This window comes from Ursus arctos, unplaced genomic scaffold, assembly GCF_023065955.2.
Source record: "Ursus arctos isolate Adak ecotype North America unplaced genomic scaffold, UrsArc2.0 scaffold_8, whole genome shotgun sequence".
NCBI lineage: Eukaryota > Metazoa > Chordata > Mammalia > Carnivora > Ursidae > Ursus > Ursus arctos.
In genome coordinates, this window is record NW_026623100.1 from 56,587,634 (window position 1) to 56,609,193 (window position 21,560).

The 21,560-nt window shown below is 38.4% G+C and overlaps 1 protein-coding gene across 3 annotated transcripts in view; it reads left to right on the top strand.

Moving 5' to 3' along the window:
• PRKD3 (protein kinase D3) overlaps nt 1-21,560 on the top strand; it is an 83,413-nt gene that overhangs the window by 34,382 nt on the left and 27,471 nt on the right. For all 3 annotated transcript variants that reach the window (XM_057309373.1, XM_026479054.4, XM_026479045.4), the window contains exons 3-8: nt 4,560-4,698; nt 6,292-6,423; nt 7,769-7,926; nt 13,071-13,263; nt 17,932-18,009; nt 20,913-21,096. In XM_057309373.1, coding sequence (XP_057165356.1) covers nt 4,560-4,698; nt 6,292-6,423; nt 7,769-7,926; nt 13,071-13,263; nt 17,932-18,009; nt 20,913-21,096 — 884 coding nt within the window. The remainder of the gene's footprint in view (nt 1-4,559; nt 4,699-6,291; nt 6,424-7,768; nt 7,927-13,070; nt 13,264-17,931; nt 18,010-20,912; nt 21,097-21,560) is intronic.

Genomic DNA, 21,560 nt, shown 5'->3' on the forward strand with positions numbered 1-21,560 from the left:
CTACACAATACCTGATATTTAGTCAAGGTCCTCAGAACGCAGCGAAGTCTTAAGGAAACGCTGTCACAACCAAAAGAGGCCTAAGGAGACATAACAGCTAACGGTACTGTGGTATCCTGTATGGGATCCTGGGACGGAAAAAGGAAATTGAGTAAAAGCTAAGGAAATCTGAATGAAGTATGGACTTTAGTTAATGTATCAGTATTATTTCATTAATTGTAATGTACCATATTAATGTAAAACGTTCATAATCCGGGAAACTAGATGTGGGGTATATGGGATCTCTATGTACTATTGTCTCAGGTTTTCTGTAACTCTCAAATTGTTCTTAAAGTTTTTTTTAAAGTCTTTTTTTTTTAAAGAGTATATATAATAAGTATATCGAATAGTATGAAAGTAACCTTGAAATTCAGGTGTCCATGTCTGATTCCACAGAGCTTAACCGTAAACCTGGGAAGAGAGCCTTAGCATCTTTTAAGGTCCACAGGTGATTCTAGTGTGTGGTCAGGGTTGAGATGTGGCTAAACAGTTAACTCCTGCTTGAAAGTCTTATTTCTGAATTTTTTAAAAAAGATTTTATTCATTTGAGAGAGCGAGAGAGAGCACAAGTGGTGGTGGGAGGGGAAGGGGCAGAGGGAGAGGGAGAAGCAGACTCCCCAATGAGCAAGGAGCCCGACACAGGACTCAATCCCAGGACCCTGAGATCATGACCTGAGTTGAAGGCAGACGCTTAACCGACTGAGCCACCCAGGTGCCCCTCTGAATATTTAAAAATTTTGAAGTGCCAATACCTGTATATTCAAATCATTATTAACAGGGTTTTGCTTTTTTGTTTTTTGGGGGGCGGGGGTTCTCAGTGTAATTGTTTAGATCTTTCAAAGTGTGTGCTCATGGTTTATTTCTTTGTTTCTTCTTTTTAGATGTTTAATAGGCCCACATCTCAAGACTTCATAATGTTTTTAAAACTTAGCTAGTTTTTTCTTATTTTCAGTGGCAGTGTTTAATATTCTCTTGCTTTTTTTCCAGGCCCTGTTTTCTGTTACTTCATTTTGTGCTGACTCTTCAGATGATTCCTAAATATCCTACCAAATCACACTTATAAATTATAATTGTGAATAGCAGAAATCTATTTTTTGCAAGCTATTTAATACATTTTTCCCCTCTTGGAACTCTGTAATTTCTCAACCATATAGACGAATATAGTTTATGTAAACATTTGCTAGACTTCGGAAAATTACTTCATTCTTTGTCGTCACTGAAGGCTTTCCAGCCTGGTACACAAATGCTTATTTTAAGTAAATATTCTTCATACACTCCCTAGCCTTCTTTTTATTTGCTCTTCAGTTTCTTAATAATGCCAGTATGAATTCACTAGGTCATGTGTTTATCAAGAAGATTATTTTATATGTATTTTTTCCTAAGCCACACATTTTTTGATGTTTTTCTTCTCTCATTAATGTGTTTATTTAGCTCTTTATTGGGACTTCTGGTTTGGTCAAAACAATACTAACGATCCGTGTCATTTATCAAAAATAGATTTGAGAGAGAAGTGTTCCTTCTTGTCTTGCTTTCCATCTTCTTACTGAGTAATCCAGACCCTACTACCTCTTTCCTGACCAGTAGCTTCAGCCTTCTTCAGGAGCTTGCTCTGGTCTCTTTCTGTTCCAGTCCCTACTACATGTCAGCAGTATCTGTTTGAGATACAGATTTGATCACGTCACTGCCTTGCTCTGGGATTCTTTGTCTCTACCCCCTTAGATATAATAAGAACCACTAGTATTTACTGATCATGGTACTACTTTATAGCATCAAATAAATCATTTTTGACCAGAACCCTATAAAGCCAGTCAGTATTCCTGTTATTCCTTATTTATAGACAAGAAACAGCATAGGGAGATTAAGCAGCTTATCTAAGGCGCTATAGTTAATAGGTGGCAAAACCTGAACTCCATTCTGTTGACTCCCCGGTTTCTTAAGTATAACCCCCATGGGGCTCTTGTGTGCATTTTTGCCCTTTCTACCCAGCCCTCCCCTCATTTCTTCAGTCATAGGGGTCCACTTAACTTTCTCCCATTTATGTGTTTTCTCAACTACGACCTTTATGCTTTCACTTTCACTTCTGCCCATGGAAACCTTGCTTCTCTTTTTATGATTCTCTTCAACTAGCACTGTTAAAGTGACATTCCACATTCCTGGTTAAAGTTTTTTTCCCCTCTTCTAGAATTTTATTTTTCATTTTTGGCATTTCCCTTACTGTGTTACACATTTGTTTTATTTCTTTCTTCCCACTAGATTGTAAACTCCTGGGAAGGGAGGTCTGCCTTCCTTTACAAAACATGGGACCCAATGCCTTGCACTTAGAAGACATGCAAAAAATGTGGAACTTTTAAAATGAGTTTTATTCATACAAATATTTTTTTGTTTTTAAGATTTTATTTGAGAGAGCGCATGAACAGGAGCAGGGAGAGGGACAGAGGCAGAGGGGGATTGATCCCAGGATTCTGGGATCATGACCTGAGCTGAAGGCAGACGCTAAACTGACTGCGCCACCCAGATGCCCCTTGTTAGTCTTTTTTATATAAGGATGGAATGTGGAATCTTTTTTTATTAATACTTAACTGTTACAACTAATTTATGGAGATGTTTTACTCCTATTAGATGTTTTCTAATTTGATAATACTTAATAAAATTTTATAAAATTTTAATTTCAAGCTTTAAAATGTAATAAAATACATGTTTTGATTCTATATTTTTACTCCTCTCTTTTCAACTGAAAACTGTTATACTGTTAGATATATGTTAAAAAATATTATAAAGTTTGTTTAGTATTATTGGTAACTCAGTTAAAAGTAGAATATTATAAAAATTCTAAATATTTCTGTACTTTTTCATTATTTACTCAGGTTTAAAAAAATTCAAATCAACTCAAATTTCTAATTAAGTCATTGTTTTCAATTTTTAAAAATTTAATATTTTCCAATAAAATTTAGACCTTTTTAGACATATATGTAAGAATTTTTAATGGGAAAATTAAATTCAGAAGATAAGAAGGCATCTCCACCTAAAACACATGCTATAAGATCTAGACTCAAGTTGGAAGTGGGTCACAAATTTACCTTCGCTTTTTCCAGTGGATGAAGTAAACAGAAAACATGTTTAGTTGGGTGATCAAATTGTTCATATTACAAAACCAACCAGAGAAATTTATTCTGTGATTCCTCACAAAGAAGGACTACCATATGAAGTAGGTGAACCACATCCTCAGCAACATCCCTGCAATACATGCAGTTACAGTTCAGTGTGACATACACTTCAAGCCAAATAAGTGCGGGTATGCAGTGCTGAGATGCACTAAAGAAATTGGAAAGACCTAGAGCAGCATTTACCAAGGCACTGGTATTTTAGAAGATGATCTTGGTTTTGAGTTAGAAGTTAAAGTTATTTTGTAAGGCAAGTACTTAAAATTTTCTCTTAAATAACTTCATGTTATAAAAACTTTCAGAGCACATACCTTCATATTTTAGTCGTTGGTATGCCAATCGCCAAAGTGTCAGCTCTATAGTCACAAAGTGTAGAAGCCTTGAAATAATAATATGCATAAGGCATGTGAAGAGATCTGTAAGTCAGTCTCCTGCTCTGCTCAAAGGTTCTTTAAAAAGAAAGTTACTGGGGCACATGGATGGCGCAGTCAGTTAAGCGTCTGACTCTTGATTTTGGCTCAGGTCATGATCTCAGTGTACTGGCTCAGTGCAGAGTCTGCTTGAGATTTTCTCTCCCTCTCCGTCTGCCCCTCCCGCTGTGCATGCCCCCCCCCCCCCCGTCAAATAAGTATCTTAAAAAAAAAACACACACAGTAAAAAGAAAGTTAACATAAAGAGTCATGTACTTGTAATTACAGTGAGTAAAGAAAGTATTAGATGCTAGAGGCCATAAGTGCATTTGTCAAAAATGTTGAAATTGATACTCTTGTGACAACGGTAGTTTTGGAATTATTGATCTTCTACCAGCACCATTCAGTAGGGTTTACTGTAATGATGAAAGTGTTCTATATTTGCACAGTCGGAAATGATAGGCAGGCCAGTAGCTAGGGTGGTGATTAAGCGCATGAAATGTGGCTAGAGTGACTGAGGAGCTGAAGTTTTAATTTCATTTAATTTTAATTAATTTAAATTTAAATAACTGCATGTGGCTAGTAGCTATAGAGGAAACTCAGTTCTAGAGGGCAGGAAAGACTGCTTATCTCAGGCTATGTAAAATAGAGTAGCAGTTCAGTTCAAGATTATATTCTCCATCAATAACTGAATAAGGAAATCCTATATTTCTAAGAGACATGTGGTTTAAGATATTCAATAATTATATTTAAGTTTATTGTTCTATTTTTGAACTTGAAAATGAACCAAGGATGCTTGAGTACACGGTTGATCTTTTAGATATTAATAGAATTGTTAGCAGATAGTGTAGGCTAAAAACTACATGTAAAGTTCTTTCATAAGATTGAGACATTTACTCATAAAAATAGAAACCTATGGGTATACTGATACAGGACTGTTTTCATGTAGTTTCCAGAGTGTGGATTCTTTGGCATGTATGACAAAATTCTTCTCTTTCGCCATGACATGAATTCAGAAAATATTTTGCAGCTGATTACCTCAGCAGATGAAATACATGAAGGAGACCTGGTAGAAGTTGTTCTTTCGGGTAAGTAAATAGCTCCTTTTATTTTGTTGTCTTTTTTTTTCAACGAGCCTTATTTTTTGTACTAAATGCTACGTTTAGTTATACTTAGTCTTTGTGCCACAGTTGCTTAACTTCTTTCATCTATAAGGTGACCATATGAGTTTTACTTTCAGGAAGGTTATATCACAGATGGGAAAGTAGGAAAATAAGGCCTGAATTGTTTATCTGAGTGTTACTAAGCTAAGGGAATTACCATTGGAACTGGCAGAGGAGTATACTCTTTGAGTCAAAGAAATAAAACAATGTTACTGAAACTCCATTACCTTTTCCCCATTTCTGAGAAGAGCATAGAAGAAGAGAAGCAGGGTTCAAAAAAGAAAGGAGAAAAGGAGCAATAATGAAGATGTGGAAGAGGAAACTGCAATACGGATTGTTCCCATGATTTCAGTATTGCTCCTTCCCTGCGTGCTTTCAGTGGTCATATTCTTACCTCCCTCGTTTCCCCCTCACCCGCTCTTGCCATTTGTTGTTCCTTAGCTCCTTCTATTTCTGATCTTACCCAACAGCAGATGGGCAGGATTGTTAGCGAGGAATGTAGAGGAACAAAGAATGCACCTAGCAGGCCTGCAGAACTTCTTGTTTGACAGGAAAGGAGAGAGGGAGAGAGAAAAGAGAGAGAAAGGGAAGGAAGGGAAGGAAAGCTAGCCAAGAGTCCAGACTCCTGCCACCATTTTTTCCAGTTCTCAAACTCGTCTTTGCAGCCTATTCTTGAGATCCTCTCTACCAACACCTTTCCTAATAAGTCCTTGATCCTTTCCATTCATCTAGCCCCTACATTAATCATGCATCTGCACCACCACCCCATCATGTGTACATTTCCCAGTCCTTGTCTTCCTCTCCACTGCAGAAGGGCTTCACTCCTCGTCCTCCCTGGAGGTTGTACTCACATCCATTCCTTCTTTGCTCTGGACCCTTCATCAGGCCACAGGGATATCCACTAATGACTTGCAGGTGAAGGTGAGAGGATAGCTACTGGTGGATGTGTCTACTAGTGTTCAGTTGCACACAGAGAGGAGGGGAGTCTCTTTTTCTTAACTAATAGGACAATTGAGAACAGAGCTTATGCCGAAATCCACAGTGTTTACCATTCAGGTTAAATTCCACAGTTGTTTTACGGGGGAGGTTTTTTTGGCTTTTTTTTTTCTTTCTTTCTTTCTTTCTTTCTTTCTTTCTTTCTTTCTTTCTTTCTTTCTTTCTTTCTTTCTGTCGTGTTCTATTTCCCAGTGCGTTATAAGTTAAACAGTTTTTAATTGTAAAAATTGACCTAGCAACTATTTGTGATGTTGTCACTATGTAAATATGTTTTTGGAGGTTGAAATACCTACCTATAGACCCTACTTTTGGAGCTCAAATTATTTGGGGTTGATGAACTTTCTAAAATAGTTTGAAAACCACACTATTAAATGCTGAAAATAGTTTATTTTTTATGATAAATGAAACTTTCAGAGAAAAAAAGATTCCATGTACTTTGACATAAATGAATATGGTCAACGTTCTTAATCTCATTGCAATTACAGATATAGGGTTTATTTTGCTGCTTTTCTTTTTAAAAAGCTTTGGCCACAGTAGAAGATTTCCAGATTCGTCCACATACTCTCTACGTACATTCTTATAAAGCTCCCACTTTTTGTGATTATTGTGGTGAGATGCTTTGGGGATTGGTACGTCAAGGACTGAAATGTGAAGGTATGTATTCTAAGTTTTTGTACCATTTGAAATAGGATTTTGTATTTGCATTTTCTAATTATTAATGAAAGAATAAGATCAGGGGCACCTGGGTGGTTCAGTCGGTTATGCATCTGCCTTCAGCTCAGATCATGATCTCAGGGTCCTGGGATCGAGCCCTGCATCGGGCTCCCTGTTTGACACGGAGTCTGCTTCTCCCTTTCCCTCTGCTCCTCCCCCCACTCATGCACACATGTGCATGTGCTCTCTCTCAGATAAATAAAATCTTATAAAAAAAAAAGAATAAGAGCATTGGTTGGTGACTAGGTGGTAACCAGGGTTTAGAATTGGACAGATCTGTTTTTCTGAATTAGAATTGCTGGGGGACAGGTGTCAGGTGCACATTTCTGAGTCCTCTAAGTACTTAAGGTGGAGAATCAATAAAGTTTTTCTGTAAAGGGCCAGAGACTAAATATCTTAAGTTTTGTTGGCTAATAGTCTCTGCCCAACTACTTAACTCTGCTCTTGTGCCGTGAAAGCTATAAACAAGATGTAAAGAAATGAGGAGCAGGGCGCCTGGGTGGCACAGTGGTTGCGTCTGCCTTTGGCTCAGGGCGTGATCCCGGCGTTATGGGATCGAGCCCCACATCAGACTCCTCTGCTATGAGCCTGCTTCTTCCTCTCCCACTCCCCCTGCTTGTGTTCCCTCTCTCACTGGCTGTCTCAATCTCTGTCGAATAAATAAATAAAATCTTAAAAAAAAAAGAAAAGAAATGAGGAGCATGCTGTGTTTCAGTAAAATGAATTATGAACACTGAAATTTGGATTTCCTGTAACTTTCATATGTCATGGAAGGGGTTTAGTATATAGTCCACAGTTGCTGAAGTGTTTAAGTTAGTTGTTCTCAAACTTTGCAATGTGTCAGAATCACCTCAAGGACTTGTTAAAACATACTTTGCTGGGACCCATCCCCAGAACCTCTGATTCAGTCAGGGTGGGGTGGAGACCAATAATTTACATTGAATTTTTTGGCTTCCACTTAGCTTGTCATCCAGGTTCTTAGTTAGGATAATTATTGCTACCAGAGAAAATAAATAAAAGAAGCACGTATTTTTTATGTAACATACTTTATATATTAAAGTTTCTTTATTTTTTTTATTAAAGATTTTATTAATTTATTTGTCAGAGAGTGCACGCACAAACAGGGGGAACAGCAGGCAGAGGGAGAAGCAGGTTCCTCACTGAGCAAGGAGCCTGATATAGGACTTGATCCCAGGACCCTGCAGATGCTGAACCGACGGAGCCACCCAGGCGTCCCTGAAATTTCTTTAATTTACTATTTTTCTACCTTGTAAAATATATTTAGGCTGTGGATTAAATTATCATAAACGATGTGCCTTCAAGATTCCAAATAATTGTAGTGGAGTGAGAAAGAGACGTCTATCAAATGTATCTCTGCCAGGACCTGGCCTCTCAGTTCCAAGACTCCTACAGACTGAATATGTAGCCCTTCCCACAGAAGAGGTATGTGTTTTAAGACAATAAAAGGGCATTTTACTACTTATTCCATAGGTTTCTAAAGGATATATGACATCATCCTGGAACATAAATTATGTACTAAAGACTACTCACATTCCTACACTTAAAAAACTTAAAATGTATTACTGGAGACAGAGTTTACCAGTAGTAATGAACTGCATTTTATCTACTTTGGGACCACATTATCACTTGGACCACTGCATTAGCCTCCTAACCAGTATCCAGCTTCTGGTCCCCATACTTCACTTCATCTTACATACTACAGCCAGATCATTTTATTTCACTACTGCTTAATACACAGCTCTGATTATATCACTCCCCACTAGGAATCCTTTATATATTCTATGTTTCCAACAATCTCTTCTTTTTTTTTCCCCCAACAGTCTGTTCTATTCAGCATTCTCTGAACACACCATTGTTCCCTCTACCTTTGCTCTTATTGGTGTCCCTCCTACATGGTTTTTCCAGGTCTAGCTCAACAGCTGCCTTTCCTGGATTTTCCCCTTACCTAGAAGTTATTTTATTTGCTGAATGCCAAACCAGTTTTCAAACCTCTCTAATGATGTGTATAGCATTCTAATTTAATATCATAGTGTCCTCAAGGAATTTATGATCTGCTTAGAAAAGACAGGGCTCATGTCTTTGTGTGCCCTACCATGCCCAGCACAATACCTTGTAATTAGTAGGTATTCAGTGATGAATGAGTGAGTGAATGAATGGAACCCATTGATCCTCAATATTCCAGTGGAATATCTTAGTAGATCTGTACATAATGAGACAATTGAGACTCATAATGGTCAAGTAGCAACTTGACTCAAGTCACAGAGCAAATTGGTAAGCAACATTAGTATTAAACCCAGATCTGATTTTTAGGTTAGTGATTTTTTCCTAATATATTGTACCTCTGAAGAGTAAAACAGTAGTTCAGGGAAGAAAGAAATAACTTGCTTGTTCATTTGCTAGTACTTAAAATGACCTCCATTTGTAGATTGCAATCTTATCATTTAGTTGTTTCTATAACTCCTTGGTCTTCCATAAATTAATGGCAAAATCAAGTCTTTGGGCTATTGTCCTGATATCCTAGTCACAAGACTTTGCTATACTAAGGTATCAGAATAAAAGCTTCTGAAGTTCTTTCACAAAAATCCCATGTTTCCATGTTGTTTAGCCTGAATGTGAGATGTTTAAATTAGAAAAAAAAAGAGTGCTATGGTATAAGGAACTGAGAGCAAAGAGTTACTATAAACATACGCAAGAACTTGGGAAAAGACTGGTAATTGAAAAAGTTAATGCATTTTATAGATGAATTGCACAGGAAACTTAGTTAAGAATGGGGTCTGTAGGATAGAGATAGGTTTTTCTGAGTCCCACAAATGGTGCTGAGATGCCAGCTACCCCAGATGAGTAATGCAGGTTAGAAAATAGCAGGACAAAGCCGATGAATAAAGTGTTAAGTTTTTTTGTTTTTTTGTTTTTTTAAAGATTATTTATTTATTTATTTGTCGGAGAGAGAGAGACAGCCAGCGAGAGAGGGAACACAGGCAGGGGGAGTGGGAGAGGAAGAAGCAGGCTCCCAGCAGAGGAGCCTGATGTGGGGCTCGATCCCAGAACGCTGGGATCACGCCCTGAGCCGAAGGCAGACGCCCAACGACTGCGCCACCTAGGCGCCCCACTGAAGTGTTAAGTTTTAATCATTAGTTTATATTTTATCCTGAAGATGAAAATTCCTTAGGGAAGTAAAAGAAAATAAAATCATGTTTGTATTGGTTAGATCGTGCAGAGTATCTCAGAACAAGTAGAAATCGTAGAGTGGAATGTGTCTCAAAAAGGTTGCTTTTATCAGTCCAAGCATTCGGTCTCAAAAAGGAAAAAGGTACAGTAAGAGAAGAGCTCACAGAGGAAAATTCGAGGGATGGGAGAGTGGGAAAAGAGGACACTCTAAAGGAATAGAGGAGCTAGCAATGAGGAGGAAATGAGTTCAGCCTTGAATCTGAACCAAAGTTAGAGAAGAACTAACTCTAGATAGCCGCATGCTCAGAGCCACCTAAGTTCTGCTGCTAGCCTTCATGCTGAATGCTTTACTTGTCTTTTCTCGTGTAATCTTCACCACAGGCCTGGAAGGTGGGCAGCTCTTATCCTCATTTCATAGATAAGGAATGAGGAAGGAAAGTTTATGACTGGTCAAGATACTAACCTTCACTGACCACTGAGATAAGCTTGAAAAAGGCCAGTTGGAAATAGAAACTTCTGAATCTCTCAGGTTGTCGTGGTTTACATGTAAGAAGGCAGTTTCTGTTACAGTGTCTGAAGTCAGTCTAAAGGGAAGCAAGTAAAGAGAGGGAGGAGCACAGGAAGATAGGCTATTCGCTGAATTTGGTTACAATGGAACCCCTAAGGTTGGAGAGATCAGAATTGAATGATAGCTCTTTGGAGATGAGAGAAAGGAATATTCCTAGCAGTACATTTTGGCAAATGCCCAAGGAGCCAGGAGAGGACAGAATCAAGGTAGAAAGAAACTGTTGGGACTAAGCGTGTGCATAAAAGTGGAGGTATTTTTTTCACTGAATAATATTCCAAAGTGAAATATATATATAATCAGGGCATTGCCCCCTTTAAATGCTTTTATTGCCTTTATTATTGCATCTAATTGAGAGTTGGCAACATTGTTATAAAGTTTTTGTGAGCACATGTTCACTTCAGCAAATATTAGTTGAAACACTGTGGAAATAATTGGATTACTTTTAGAGAATTTCTGGCTGCACATTAATAAGAAATAAGAATTTAAGTAGTAGTTTGTAAAAAGGGGCCATTAGAGCAAGGCAAGAGAAGAACTTTCACTCAACTCTAGTTACTCTAATCTCAGTGGTCCCATTTTCACCAAATGTTCCAGGTAATTTTACCAGTGTCTTCCTTTCTCCAAATTCTGGTTCAGTCTTCCATACCTTTCCTGCCTTCCTCACTCCACAGAGTGGTAAACCACAGTCATGGATGAGATTGTAGCGTCTGCCCAGGTGTGTTGCGTTGGGGAAAAGATTAAGAATCACTGGACTTCTATGTAGAAGACCTAGGGCTAGGTCTTGATTTTGATACCAGCACTTAGTAATATTAATCCCTTTGAGCCAGTGTTTTTTCCTATTGGAAATAAATTACTGCTTGTACTAGACATGAAAAATTAGGTGGCCGCTATAGCCACAGTCCCCTGTATAGTTCCTTGCACATATGCTGTGTACCATGTCCCTAATACCCAATCCCAGGAGGACCTGACAAAAGGCAGTCAGTCACCAGCTGGTCATTGGCATCTGAAGGGATCTGTTATGAAGGTTCTTTCTTACCGGGGTATCCCATATATCTGATGATGACTGGCAAAATCAATCTTATTCCATCTGGTACGTTTGAAGCTTGAGACAAACCAAAAGTGGTAGAAGCAGGAGCGAGAGAAGCAGAGTGTTGAGAATAGAGAGCCAGGGATGAAGAAGAGCCTACAACATCTGTTTCTGGTTCTTGGTGGCTTCTGGGTAAGTTTTGCAGGATCACTGTGGTGCTCGTTTTGCTGAAGGTGCTCTGAACCTGGCTGCCTGGTGGAAGGGTGAGCCAGACCAGAGCAGGAGATCTTGGGGAGCTGAAGCCAGCAAGTTTGGCTTGGGTTTTAACCTTCTTTTTGTACTTTTCTTAAATTAAACTGCTTCATAATTTGCTTTAGAACATTTGTGGCAACACATTAGTGAAAAACCATCCATCAGAGACTATATTTGTGTTCTTTTTATAATGTTCTCCATTCGTATGTCCTTTTTCTTCTTTTCTGTCTTCCTGTTTTCTTCGAAAAAGCCTTTTTTTTTTTTTCCTCCTCCCTTCACTTCTTTCATACGCTTGTATCTCTTGGTTCCTTCTGGCTTCTTTCGCTTTTATTGGTTGAACATATCCATGTAAAATGATTCGGTTTCTCTGGGCTACAGACGTTACCAGTTACGGAAGGCATATGAAAGATCTCAGGACCTCAGTTCTGGCGGCGAAGGTGCAAGCAGCTACAGCAAAATCTGTAATACATCTAGATGGTCGTTAGGTATTTTGTGCTTCATTCATTTTTGCTTCTGCCATACAAAATGTAGGGTCTGGCCTATAATATAATAATCAGTGAAGGTTGAATGAATGGGATGGGCCATATTGAACTGGTCTGTGATTTAATTTAATTATTTCCTTTGTGTATATAGAAAGGACCATAGCTACAAATAGCTAATTATCCCTCCAGGTTACACAAAAATTTTTAATCAACACCTTTAATTTTCCTTTTTTGCTCAGGTAGGGGAAAAGGCCCAAATAACTAGAAAATACTTAAATATCAAGGAAGCTCCTAAAGCATAAGTACTGGGGCTAAAGTTGTTTTAGTTAATTTGTATCTGCCATTTTTTATATCATCATCATTAATTAAACTTCAGTTTTTAATATTTTAGTATTTATAAAAATAAATTTGGGGGGGGCGCCTGGGTGGCGCAGTCGTTAAGCGTCTGCCTTCGGCTCAGGGCGTGATCCCGGCGTTCTGGGATCGAGCCCCACATCGGGCTCCTCTGCTATGAGCCTGCTTCTTCCTCTCCCACTCCCCTTGCTTGTGTTCCCTCTCTCGCTGGCTGTCTCTGTCAAATAAATAAATAAAATTTTCAATTAATTAATTAGGAAAAACCAACACTTGTTTCAAAATATTTTCAGACATCATGTTCAGTAATTCAACATGAGTAATAATAACACTTTCTGAATTTAATTTTCCTATAATTAATTTCTTGGTAACGTTTTTCAGGGGATTTAAATATGTCAAATTCATGTTAAGGCTTTTGTTTTTTATTTATAAAATGCTATCTGTGCCTGGCAAATAACAGTTCACAGTGAGTATACATATGTGAAGATGAAAATCTCCCTCTCTTTTTTTTTTTTTTTTAGCATAAATAATAACAAAAAAAAATCCGCACTTTTCACATTCAAGTGTTGGTAAGTTAAGCTTCCAGAGGAAACTGCTGAGATAGACATTTTTAGATTCTTGGCTTTAGTGTTCAAAATAAATGACTTTTGTGGTTAAGTCCTGCTCTTAATACTTTGCTTTTAGTATTGACTTATACTAATGAAAATTACTTATGTTTTAGTCACATGTTCACCAAGAACCAAGTAAGAGAATTCCTTCTTGGAGTGGTCGCCCAATCTGGATGGAAAAGATGGTAATGTGCAGAGTAAAAGTTCCACACACATTTGCTGTTCACTCGTACACCCGTCCCACAATATGTCAGTACTGCAAGCGGTTACTGAAAGGCCTCTTTCGCCAAGGAATGCAGTGTAAAGGTAGGATTGGTTGTTTTTCTTAAATATAATTTATATGTTTTCATTAGCAAATTTGGTTCAAGATATTTCAGAAGCGTTAGGCAGAGAAATTGGTTTCCTAGTTGTTAATTTTTTTTTTTTTTTAAAGATTTTATTTACCTATTTGACAGAGATGGAGACAGCCAGCGAGAGAGGGAACACAAGCAGGGGGAGTGGGAGAGGAAGAAGCAGGCTCATAGCGGAGGAGCCTGATGTGGGGCTCGATCCCACAATGCCGGGATCACGCCCTGAGCCGAAGGCAGACGCTTAACCGCTGAGCCACCCAGGCGCCCCTCCTACTTGTTAATTTTAAAAAGACAATACATGCATACACACACGTACATATTTATTTATTAACAACTGCTCCCTACGGTATATGTACTGTGTACCAGGAATTAATGCCGCAGAAAAGTTAGAATGTAAACAGAAAATCTGGAATTTGGATCTATAAGGTATGGCTGCTTAACACGAGCCAATATGGGAGAGCTTAAATCTTTCTAATTTTAGAGCCACATGTTACCCAGAATATAAAATAATGCTTTCCTCTTTCCTTTTAATATTCATACACACAAACATAAGAGTTTTATTGTTTTTGTTTTTAATTATGTAGCTAGGAGAGCTGTACCAAAACTGTTATTCCAGAGAATAATCACACTGAAATAGAATATAGCAGAAGCGACTGGAATTATGATAGGGATTTATCCATATTTGGATACAAATCCAGAACACTATCAAAATATTCTAGAAACATCTCTTAATGAACCAGGTTTTATTAGAATAATGGAATATTTTTTCCTATAGTTGTGTAATGTTTTTAAGCTTTTAAAAGGTGATTTTATCTTTTTGTCTCATATCTTCTTCACAACAATTCTGTACAATATAGTGAAAACCAAAATAGAGTTTAAAATGTCTTAATTATTGAGCCAGTATGCAGTGTAAGTAGCCTGTCTATAATCCTATGTATTTATTTTTTATATGATTATTTTAACGGTTCTTGGTATCATCTTTTTATATAATAGATGTAGTTGTGGAATTATCTAGTTTTATCTAAAGAAAACACTAGAGTTGAGGTCTTTGCAATAAACCTATTTACAATACAGAATCAAGTAATTGCACATGAATTTAGCTTAAGTATGTAAGAAAACTTCTCTTGGCAACATATGGCAACATAGGAGAACATCAAATAGAGAACAGGTTGTGTCTTTGTTGCCAGGTATTTAATAACTATCAGGCAGGCATAATTAAATGTTGAAATTTTATTTCAACAGCTTACTTTTGAATATGAGTTAATATATAAATTAATACTTTAAAATATCAACACTAAAATGTATTGGCAAGCAGCCGCTAAGGAATGTTTTCGGAAAGAACATTAATAACAGATGTGCAAATTCTAGCCAACAGATAATCTTAGTAAAGGTTGTAAATAGTGCTGCTCTGTTGAACAGAAGAGAAACATTCTAAAACCATATGCTGAGCAGTACGATATTTTATAGAGGACCTAAAATAAATATGTAGATTAATGAATTTTGAAGTAAAACCAGTTAACTCTGTCACCGGGTTATTGATTTAATTTCTTAGAACTCTGAGAGAATAATGTTTTGTGTTTATATTAGTTCAGAAGTACATATATTTTTATATAGCTAAGCTATTTTAATTATCAGTCAAAAACAATCACTTATTTTAGTGATTTCTATATTTTTGTGATATGAATTAAGATACTTAAAAAGTAGGGGAGCCTGGGTGGCTCAGTTGGTTAAGTGTCTGTCTTTGGCTCAAGTCACGATCCCAGGGTCCTGGGATGGAGCCACACTTCAGGAGGGAGCCTGCTTCTCCCTCTGCCTGCTGCTTCCCTGGTCACGCTTGTGAGAGCTCGTGCGCTTGCGCGCTCTCTCTCTCTCTCTCTGTCAAATAAATAAAACCTTTAAAAAACACACACACATTTCTCAGCTCCACTCCCAGAGCTGCTGATGTAATAGATTTGGGGTGGGGCACAAGAATTTGCATTTGTAACAAGTTCTTAATAATGCTGATGCTGCTGGTCTGGGAACCACAGTTGGAGAACTTACTGAGTGACACGGTAGTATTGTACAGCTTGTACCTGACCCGCGTCGGAGTGCTGTCAACTCTGATGTTCTTGCAGGCTAAAGAGAACCATACGTAAAGGTGGGAGATCTTGCGCATGAGCAGCTCAGTCCTTCCTCATAAGGCTGTATGGGAAAGCCCTTACCAATTCCTAATAAAAGCTTATAGAATCTCAGTCTCTCTTCTGCGTATGCACCAGGCCCTAATAATGAGGAACTCAAAGTAAGTGCTTGACATATATTGGAAAAGTTGTCAGCCTGAGAAACTCTTAAGGGGCACATAGACGAATGTGAGGTAAGGCAAGGAAACATGGAGCTGCCAGCAGCATTTTGGCAATGTGTCACACGAACAGTATTAGCTTCATGATAGAGCTAAAGAAACTGAGTCCTGGTAGAAGTGGGGAAGATGGCGGCAGAGTGGGAGGAACCTCGGCTCACTCGTCCCATGAATCTAACTAGGTAACTATCAAAGCATCCTAAATACCCCAGAAATCTACGTGAAGACCGGTTGAACAAACTCCACAAGTCAATGTAGAGAAGAGGCCACAATGAAGAAGGTAGAAAGTATAGGACATGGTTTAGAGGCGAAATGGATCCTGGTTGCTGCGGAAGAGAGGGGAGCCGTGGTCACAGAGAAGGGCAAGAGAAGAGCACTCAGGAGAACGCACAACGAGAATGTTTCCCCCATCCATTGGCTTGGAAAGCAAGAGGGGCTAAATTTCGTGGGTTCTTGCAACCAAAGGGGCTTCAAGCCCGAAGTTTTAAGTGTCAGTGGACTGGACTCTGAGAGAGTCTGGAGGCATCAGGGAATATAGAGGCATCAGGGGTGCTCTTGGAGAAGCAGACACACAACCCCGGGGACAGACAGTGTAGAAACAGCAGTCTGAGAAATGCCTGGGGCACACAGTGAGGAGATTATTTGCTCTTCTCAGAGCCTGGCCCTGAGAGGCAGCATTTATGAGGGACCTCTCAGGGACCACGGGAGCGGGCTGGTGCTATTTCTCTCCCCGGCCAGTCAATGGTGATACATGAGTGGAACAGAACAGAAAACCCTGAAGTGAACCCACAACTATATATGGTCAGTTAATCTTCAACAAAACAGGAAGGAATATCCAATGGGAAAAAGAGTCTTTTTAACAAACGGTGTTGGGGAAAATCGGACCATTCTCTTTCACCATGTACAAAAATAAACTCGAAATGGATTAAAGACCTAAACGTGAGACCTGAAACCATAAAAGTCCTTGAAGAAAGCACAGGCAATAATGTCTCTGACATCAGCCATAGCAACTTTTTTTTACATGTGTCTCCTGAGGCAAATGAAACAAAAGCGAAAATAAACTATTAGGACTACATCAAAATAAAAAGCTCTGCACAGCAAAGGAAACAATCAACAAAACTAAAAGGCGGCAACCTATGGAATGGGAGAAGATATTTACAAATGACATATCCCATAAGGGGTTAGTACCCAAAATATATAAAGAACTTAAACAGTTCAACACCCCCAAAATGAATAATCCAATTAAAAATGGGCAGAAGACTTGAATAGACATTTTCCCAAAGAAAACATACAGATGGCTAACCGACACGAGAAGATGGTCAACATCCCTTATCTAAAGGACATGCAGCTCAAAACTACAATGAGCTATCACCTTACACCTGTCAGAATAGCTAAAATCAACAGCACAAGAAACAACAGGTGTTGTTGAGGATGTAGTGAAAGAGGAACCCTCTTGCACCGTTGGTGGGAATGCAAACTGGTACAGCCACTCTGGAAAACTGTATGGAGGTTCCTCAAAAAGTTTAAAAGAGTTAAAAGTTAAAAATATGATCCAGCAATCCCACTACTAGGTATTTACCCAAAGAATGTTAACTGCTAATTCAAAGGGATGCATGCACCCTGATGTTTATAGCAGCATTAGTTACAATAGCCAAATTATGGAAACAGCCCAAGTGTTCATCAACTGATGAATGGATAAAGAAGATGTAGTGCACACACACACACACACACACACACACACACACACACACACAATGGGATATTAATCAGCCATATAAAAGAATGAAATCTTGCCACTTGCTAGGTGGAGCTGAGTGAAACAGATCAGAGAAAGGCAAATACCATATGATTTCACTCATGTAGAATTTAAGAAATAGAAATGAGCAGAGGGAAAACAAAAGAGACCAAGAAACAGACTCTTAACTATAGAGAACAAACTGATGGTTACCAGAGAGGAGGTGAGTGGTGGGGGGTTGGGGGGGGTGAACTAGGTGATGGGGATTAAGGAGGGCACTTGTGATGAGCACCAGGGGTTGTATGGAAGTGTTGAATCACTATATTGCACACTTGAAGCTCATATTACACTATGTTAACTAGCTGAAACTTAAAACTTAAAAAAATAAGAAACTGAGCCCTGAGGAGTTAAATACCTATTAAGAGGTGGCAGCAGAGTTTGAAACCAGACCTTTATTCCCTGAGTTCTTAGTAAAGGAAAACTTTAAAAAGTCTCTAACCATATCTGATACCGCCTGACTTACTACATAAATTAATAAACCAAATACTTGATTTCAGATTGTAAATTCAACTGCCATAAACGCTGTGCAGCAAAAGTACCAAGAGACTGCCTCGGAGAGGTTACTTTCAACGGAGGTAAAGTTCTTTTTCTTAATTTCCATAAAAGATCAGAAAAGGTCACAATTCTTTTATGTATTATCTTTGTATAGAGTTATATTTGCATATTTTATTTTGTTTACTTTGTTTCTTTGACTTTTTTATTTAATAAGCAAATGCAAACATCAGTAATGGTACATTTTTATTAGTCATTACACCTTCCCATTTTTCCTTTAACCACCTACCACTTTGTAGTCTCATATTGCCAGTGGTGCTGCATATTCTCTTCCATCTTAGACAAAAAAGACTTACTTTAACACCCTGCTGTTGTCCCTAGGGGTTTTTATAGTTCTAGTACTTAACCGACTGCCTCTGTGTACCAGGCACTCTTCCACGCTCTACATATATTGACATTTAAACCTAAGAACAGCCCTTTGAGTTAAGTACTTACAGATGAGTAAACTTGGGCAAAAAGACATTAAATAACTTGCCCAAGAAATGTAGCCAGAAATTTACAGAGTTAGGATTTGAACCCCTATGGTCTGGCCCCTGAATCCACAGTCATTAGAACACATTGTACTGCTTCACTGTCTCTTTCTCTATCAGTCATTCCCTAGACATTTTCCCTTGCGTGCTGGGTTTCCCCCCCTCTTCTCAAGATTATATTAATTGAAGTGGTTACCTTTTTGGAAGGAAGAAGTAATGATTCTAAGCATAATTTTTCATTAACATTTGCATGACTGGTAAAAATTGAATGTAAGTAGTTCTATAGGAGGAAAAGCATAAGGAACAGAAATTAAATTTCTTGGGGCGCCTGGGTGGCACAGCGGTTGAGCGTCTGCCTTCGGCTCAGGGCGTGATCCCGGCGTTATGGGATCGAGCCCCACATCAGGCTCCTCTGCTGGGAGCCTACTTCTTCCTCTCCCACTCCCCCTGCTTGTGTTCCGTCTCTCGCTGGCTGTCTCTCTCTCTGTCAAATAAATAAATAAAATCTTTAAAAAAAAAAAAATTAAATTTCTTAAGATTCTAACGTTTTCTTTAGTGGCATGTTTTTATGGTTGCTGTTTAACACCATTGATAGCATGATTGGTTTTCTTACTTGGGTTACTCTGAATAAATGCATTTTTTCTGTAGACCAAAGTCTTCTCTAAATTTATGGTCATGTCTTTTTGTACTTTTTTACTGTTTGATAAATGGATATCAAATACTATTAATATTGATTTTAAGGTACATTTGTATACTAATGAATTGAACATCTTTCACATGTTGACCGGTCACTTAGGGTTTTTTCCTGTGTAAATTACCTTTTCCCATGTTTTGTCCATTTTTCTGTTTGTTATTGATTTGCAGCGCGTTGTTGATAATTCTACCCAATAATTCTTTGTCAGTTATACTTGACACAAATACCTTCTTTCAGTCGTGGCTTATCATTTTTTTAAGTAGCTCTATTGAGATAATTTTTGTACTTTACACATTTTGTTTATTCACAAAGTTAGGCAGCCGTCATTACAGTCCAATGGTGGGACATTTTCACCACCCTGAAAAGAAACTGCGTACACTCTAGTAGTCACTCCTCACTCTTCCCCACCAGCCCTGGCAGCTGCTAGTCAGGTTTCTATCTCTATGGGTCTGTCTATTCTATATGTGTCATATAAATGAAATCATGTAATACGTAGTCTTTTGGGACTGGTGTCTCACATAGCTTGATGTTTTCAAGGTTCATCCATGTTGTCACGTGTATCAATATTGCCTTCTGTTTGTCATGAGTAACATTCCTCTGCATGAATGTACCACATTTTATGTATCAGTCAGTGGACATTTGAATTATCCACTTTGGGGCTATGATGAAGACTGCTGTGAACGCTGGAGTACAGTTTCTGTGGACATATGTTTTCATTTCGCTGGGGCAGATATCTAGTTGTGGAATTGTTGAGTCATACAGTAACTCCGTGTTTAACGTTTGGAGGAGCACTGCCAAACTGTTCTCCGGAGCAGCTGTACCATTTTGCATTCTCGCCAGCAGAGTGTGAAGATTCTGACGTCTCTGCGTGCTCGCCACCACTTGTCACTGTCTGTCATTTTGGCTGTGTGTGTGAAGTGATAGCTCGCTGTGGTTTTGGTTTGCATTTTGCTGATGGCTAATTGATATGCACATCTTTTCACATACCTGTTGGCCATTTTTTCATCTGCTTTGGGGAATATCTATTATTCCTGTCCTTTGCCTATTGAACTGGTTATTTGTTTGTTTATTATTGAGTCGTAAGAGTTCTTTAAATATTTGGGATATAGGTCTCTTATTTGATATATGTAAATACTTTTCCCCTTCTTTGGGCTGTCTTTTTACTTTCTGAGGTATCATTTGTAGCACAAAAGTTTTTAATTTCAATCAAGTCCAGTTTATTTTTTCTTTTGTCACTTAGGTTTTTGGGCTTCACATAACCTCAGGTCTCAAAGATTCACTCCTGTGTTTTCTTCTAAGAATTTTATGGAGTTAGCTCTTACATTTAGACCTGTGATCCACTTTAACTTTTGTATTTGGTTTAAGAAAGAGGTCCGGTTTCACCTTTGTGCATGTAGATATCCAGTTGTATTAACACCAGTTTTTGAACAGACTGACTATTCTTTCCCCAGCAAATTGCCTTGGACCCTTGTGGAAAACCAGTTAGCCCAACATGCAATAGTGGTGGCTAATCATCTCCTTTGCTTTTAGTATCTTTTGTCATAGATTTAAATTCTAATTAATCAAATTAATTTTCTCCCTTATGGTGTGTGACTTTTATATCTTCCTCAAATACTCCTTTGTCTTGAATCATAAAGATATTTTCCTAGATTTTCATTAAGAGTTTTAAAGCTTTTCTTCCCACATTTAATATACTCTTTTTATTTAGGTGTATTGATCTCCCATTAATATAAAACTCTGAATTCACTTAAAACTTTGCCAGAACCTTCCAGTCTGGGAGCGGATACAGATATGCCAATGGATATTGATAGCAGTGACATGAACAGTGACGGTAGCCGGGGCTTGGATGACACAGAAGAACCATCTCCTCCAGAAGATAAAATGTTCTTCCTGGATCCATCCGATCTCGATGCGGAAAGGGACGAGGAAGCTGTGAAAACAATCAGGTAGCGCATGCGCATGGCTATGCCGCAGGCCGTGGCCGGTCGCAGGGCCAGTCCAGGCGCTCCCTGGAGAAAGAATCTCTTTAAATGGAACCTAAAATGTAATTTAAAATCCAGTTAAATTGTTGCTAATTCTTTTACATGCACCACAGCATTCCTGAAATAAATTATATCACTCTTGCCATCCACTCAACATGGGAGGCTGTAAGAATCCTCCTTTTCTTGAAGAGAAAAGTGCTTTATTTAAATGTAGTCTAGATGTGATCGCTCACTGTGGAGCAGCCACCACAAGGTGTCAGAATTGAACTATCAGTTAGAGCAGTCCGTTTCTCCATGTAGGCAGATTATCAGATGCTAGAAATACCAGTACAGATGTATACCTATGGACGTTGCACAAAGATGATGGTGATGAACTTGGGAGCGGTTTTCAGATTACTATGGTTAATTAGACTATTAGCACTTTGTAA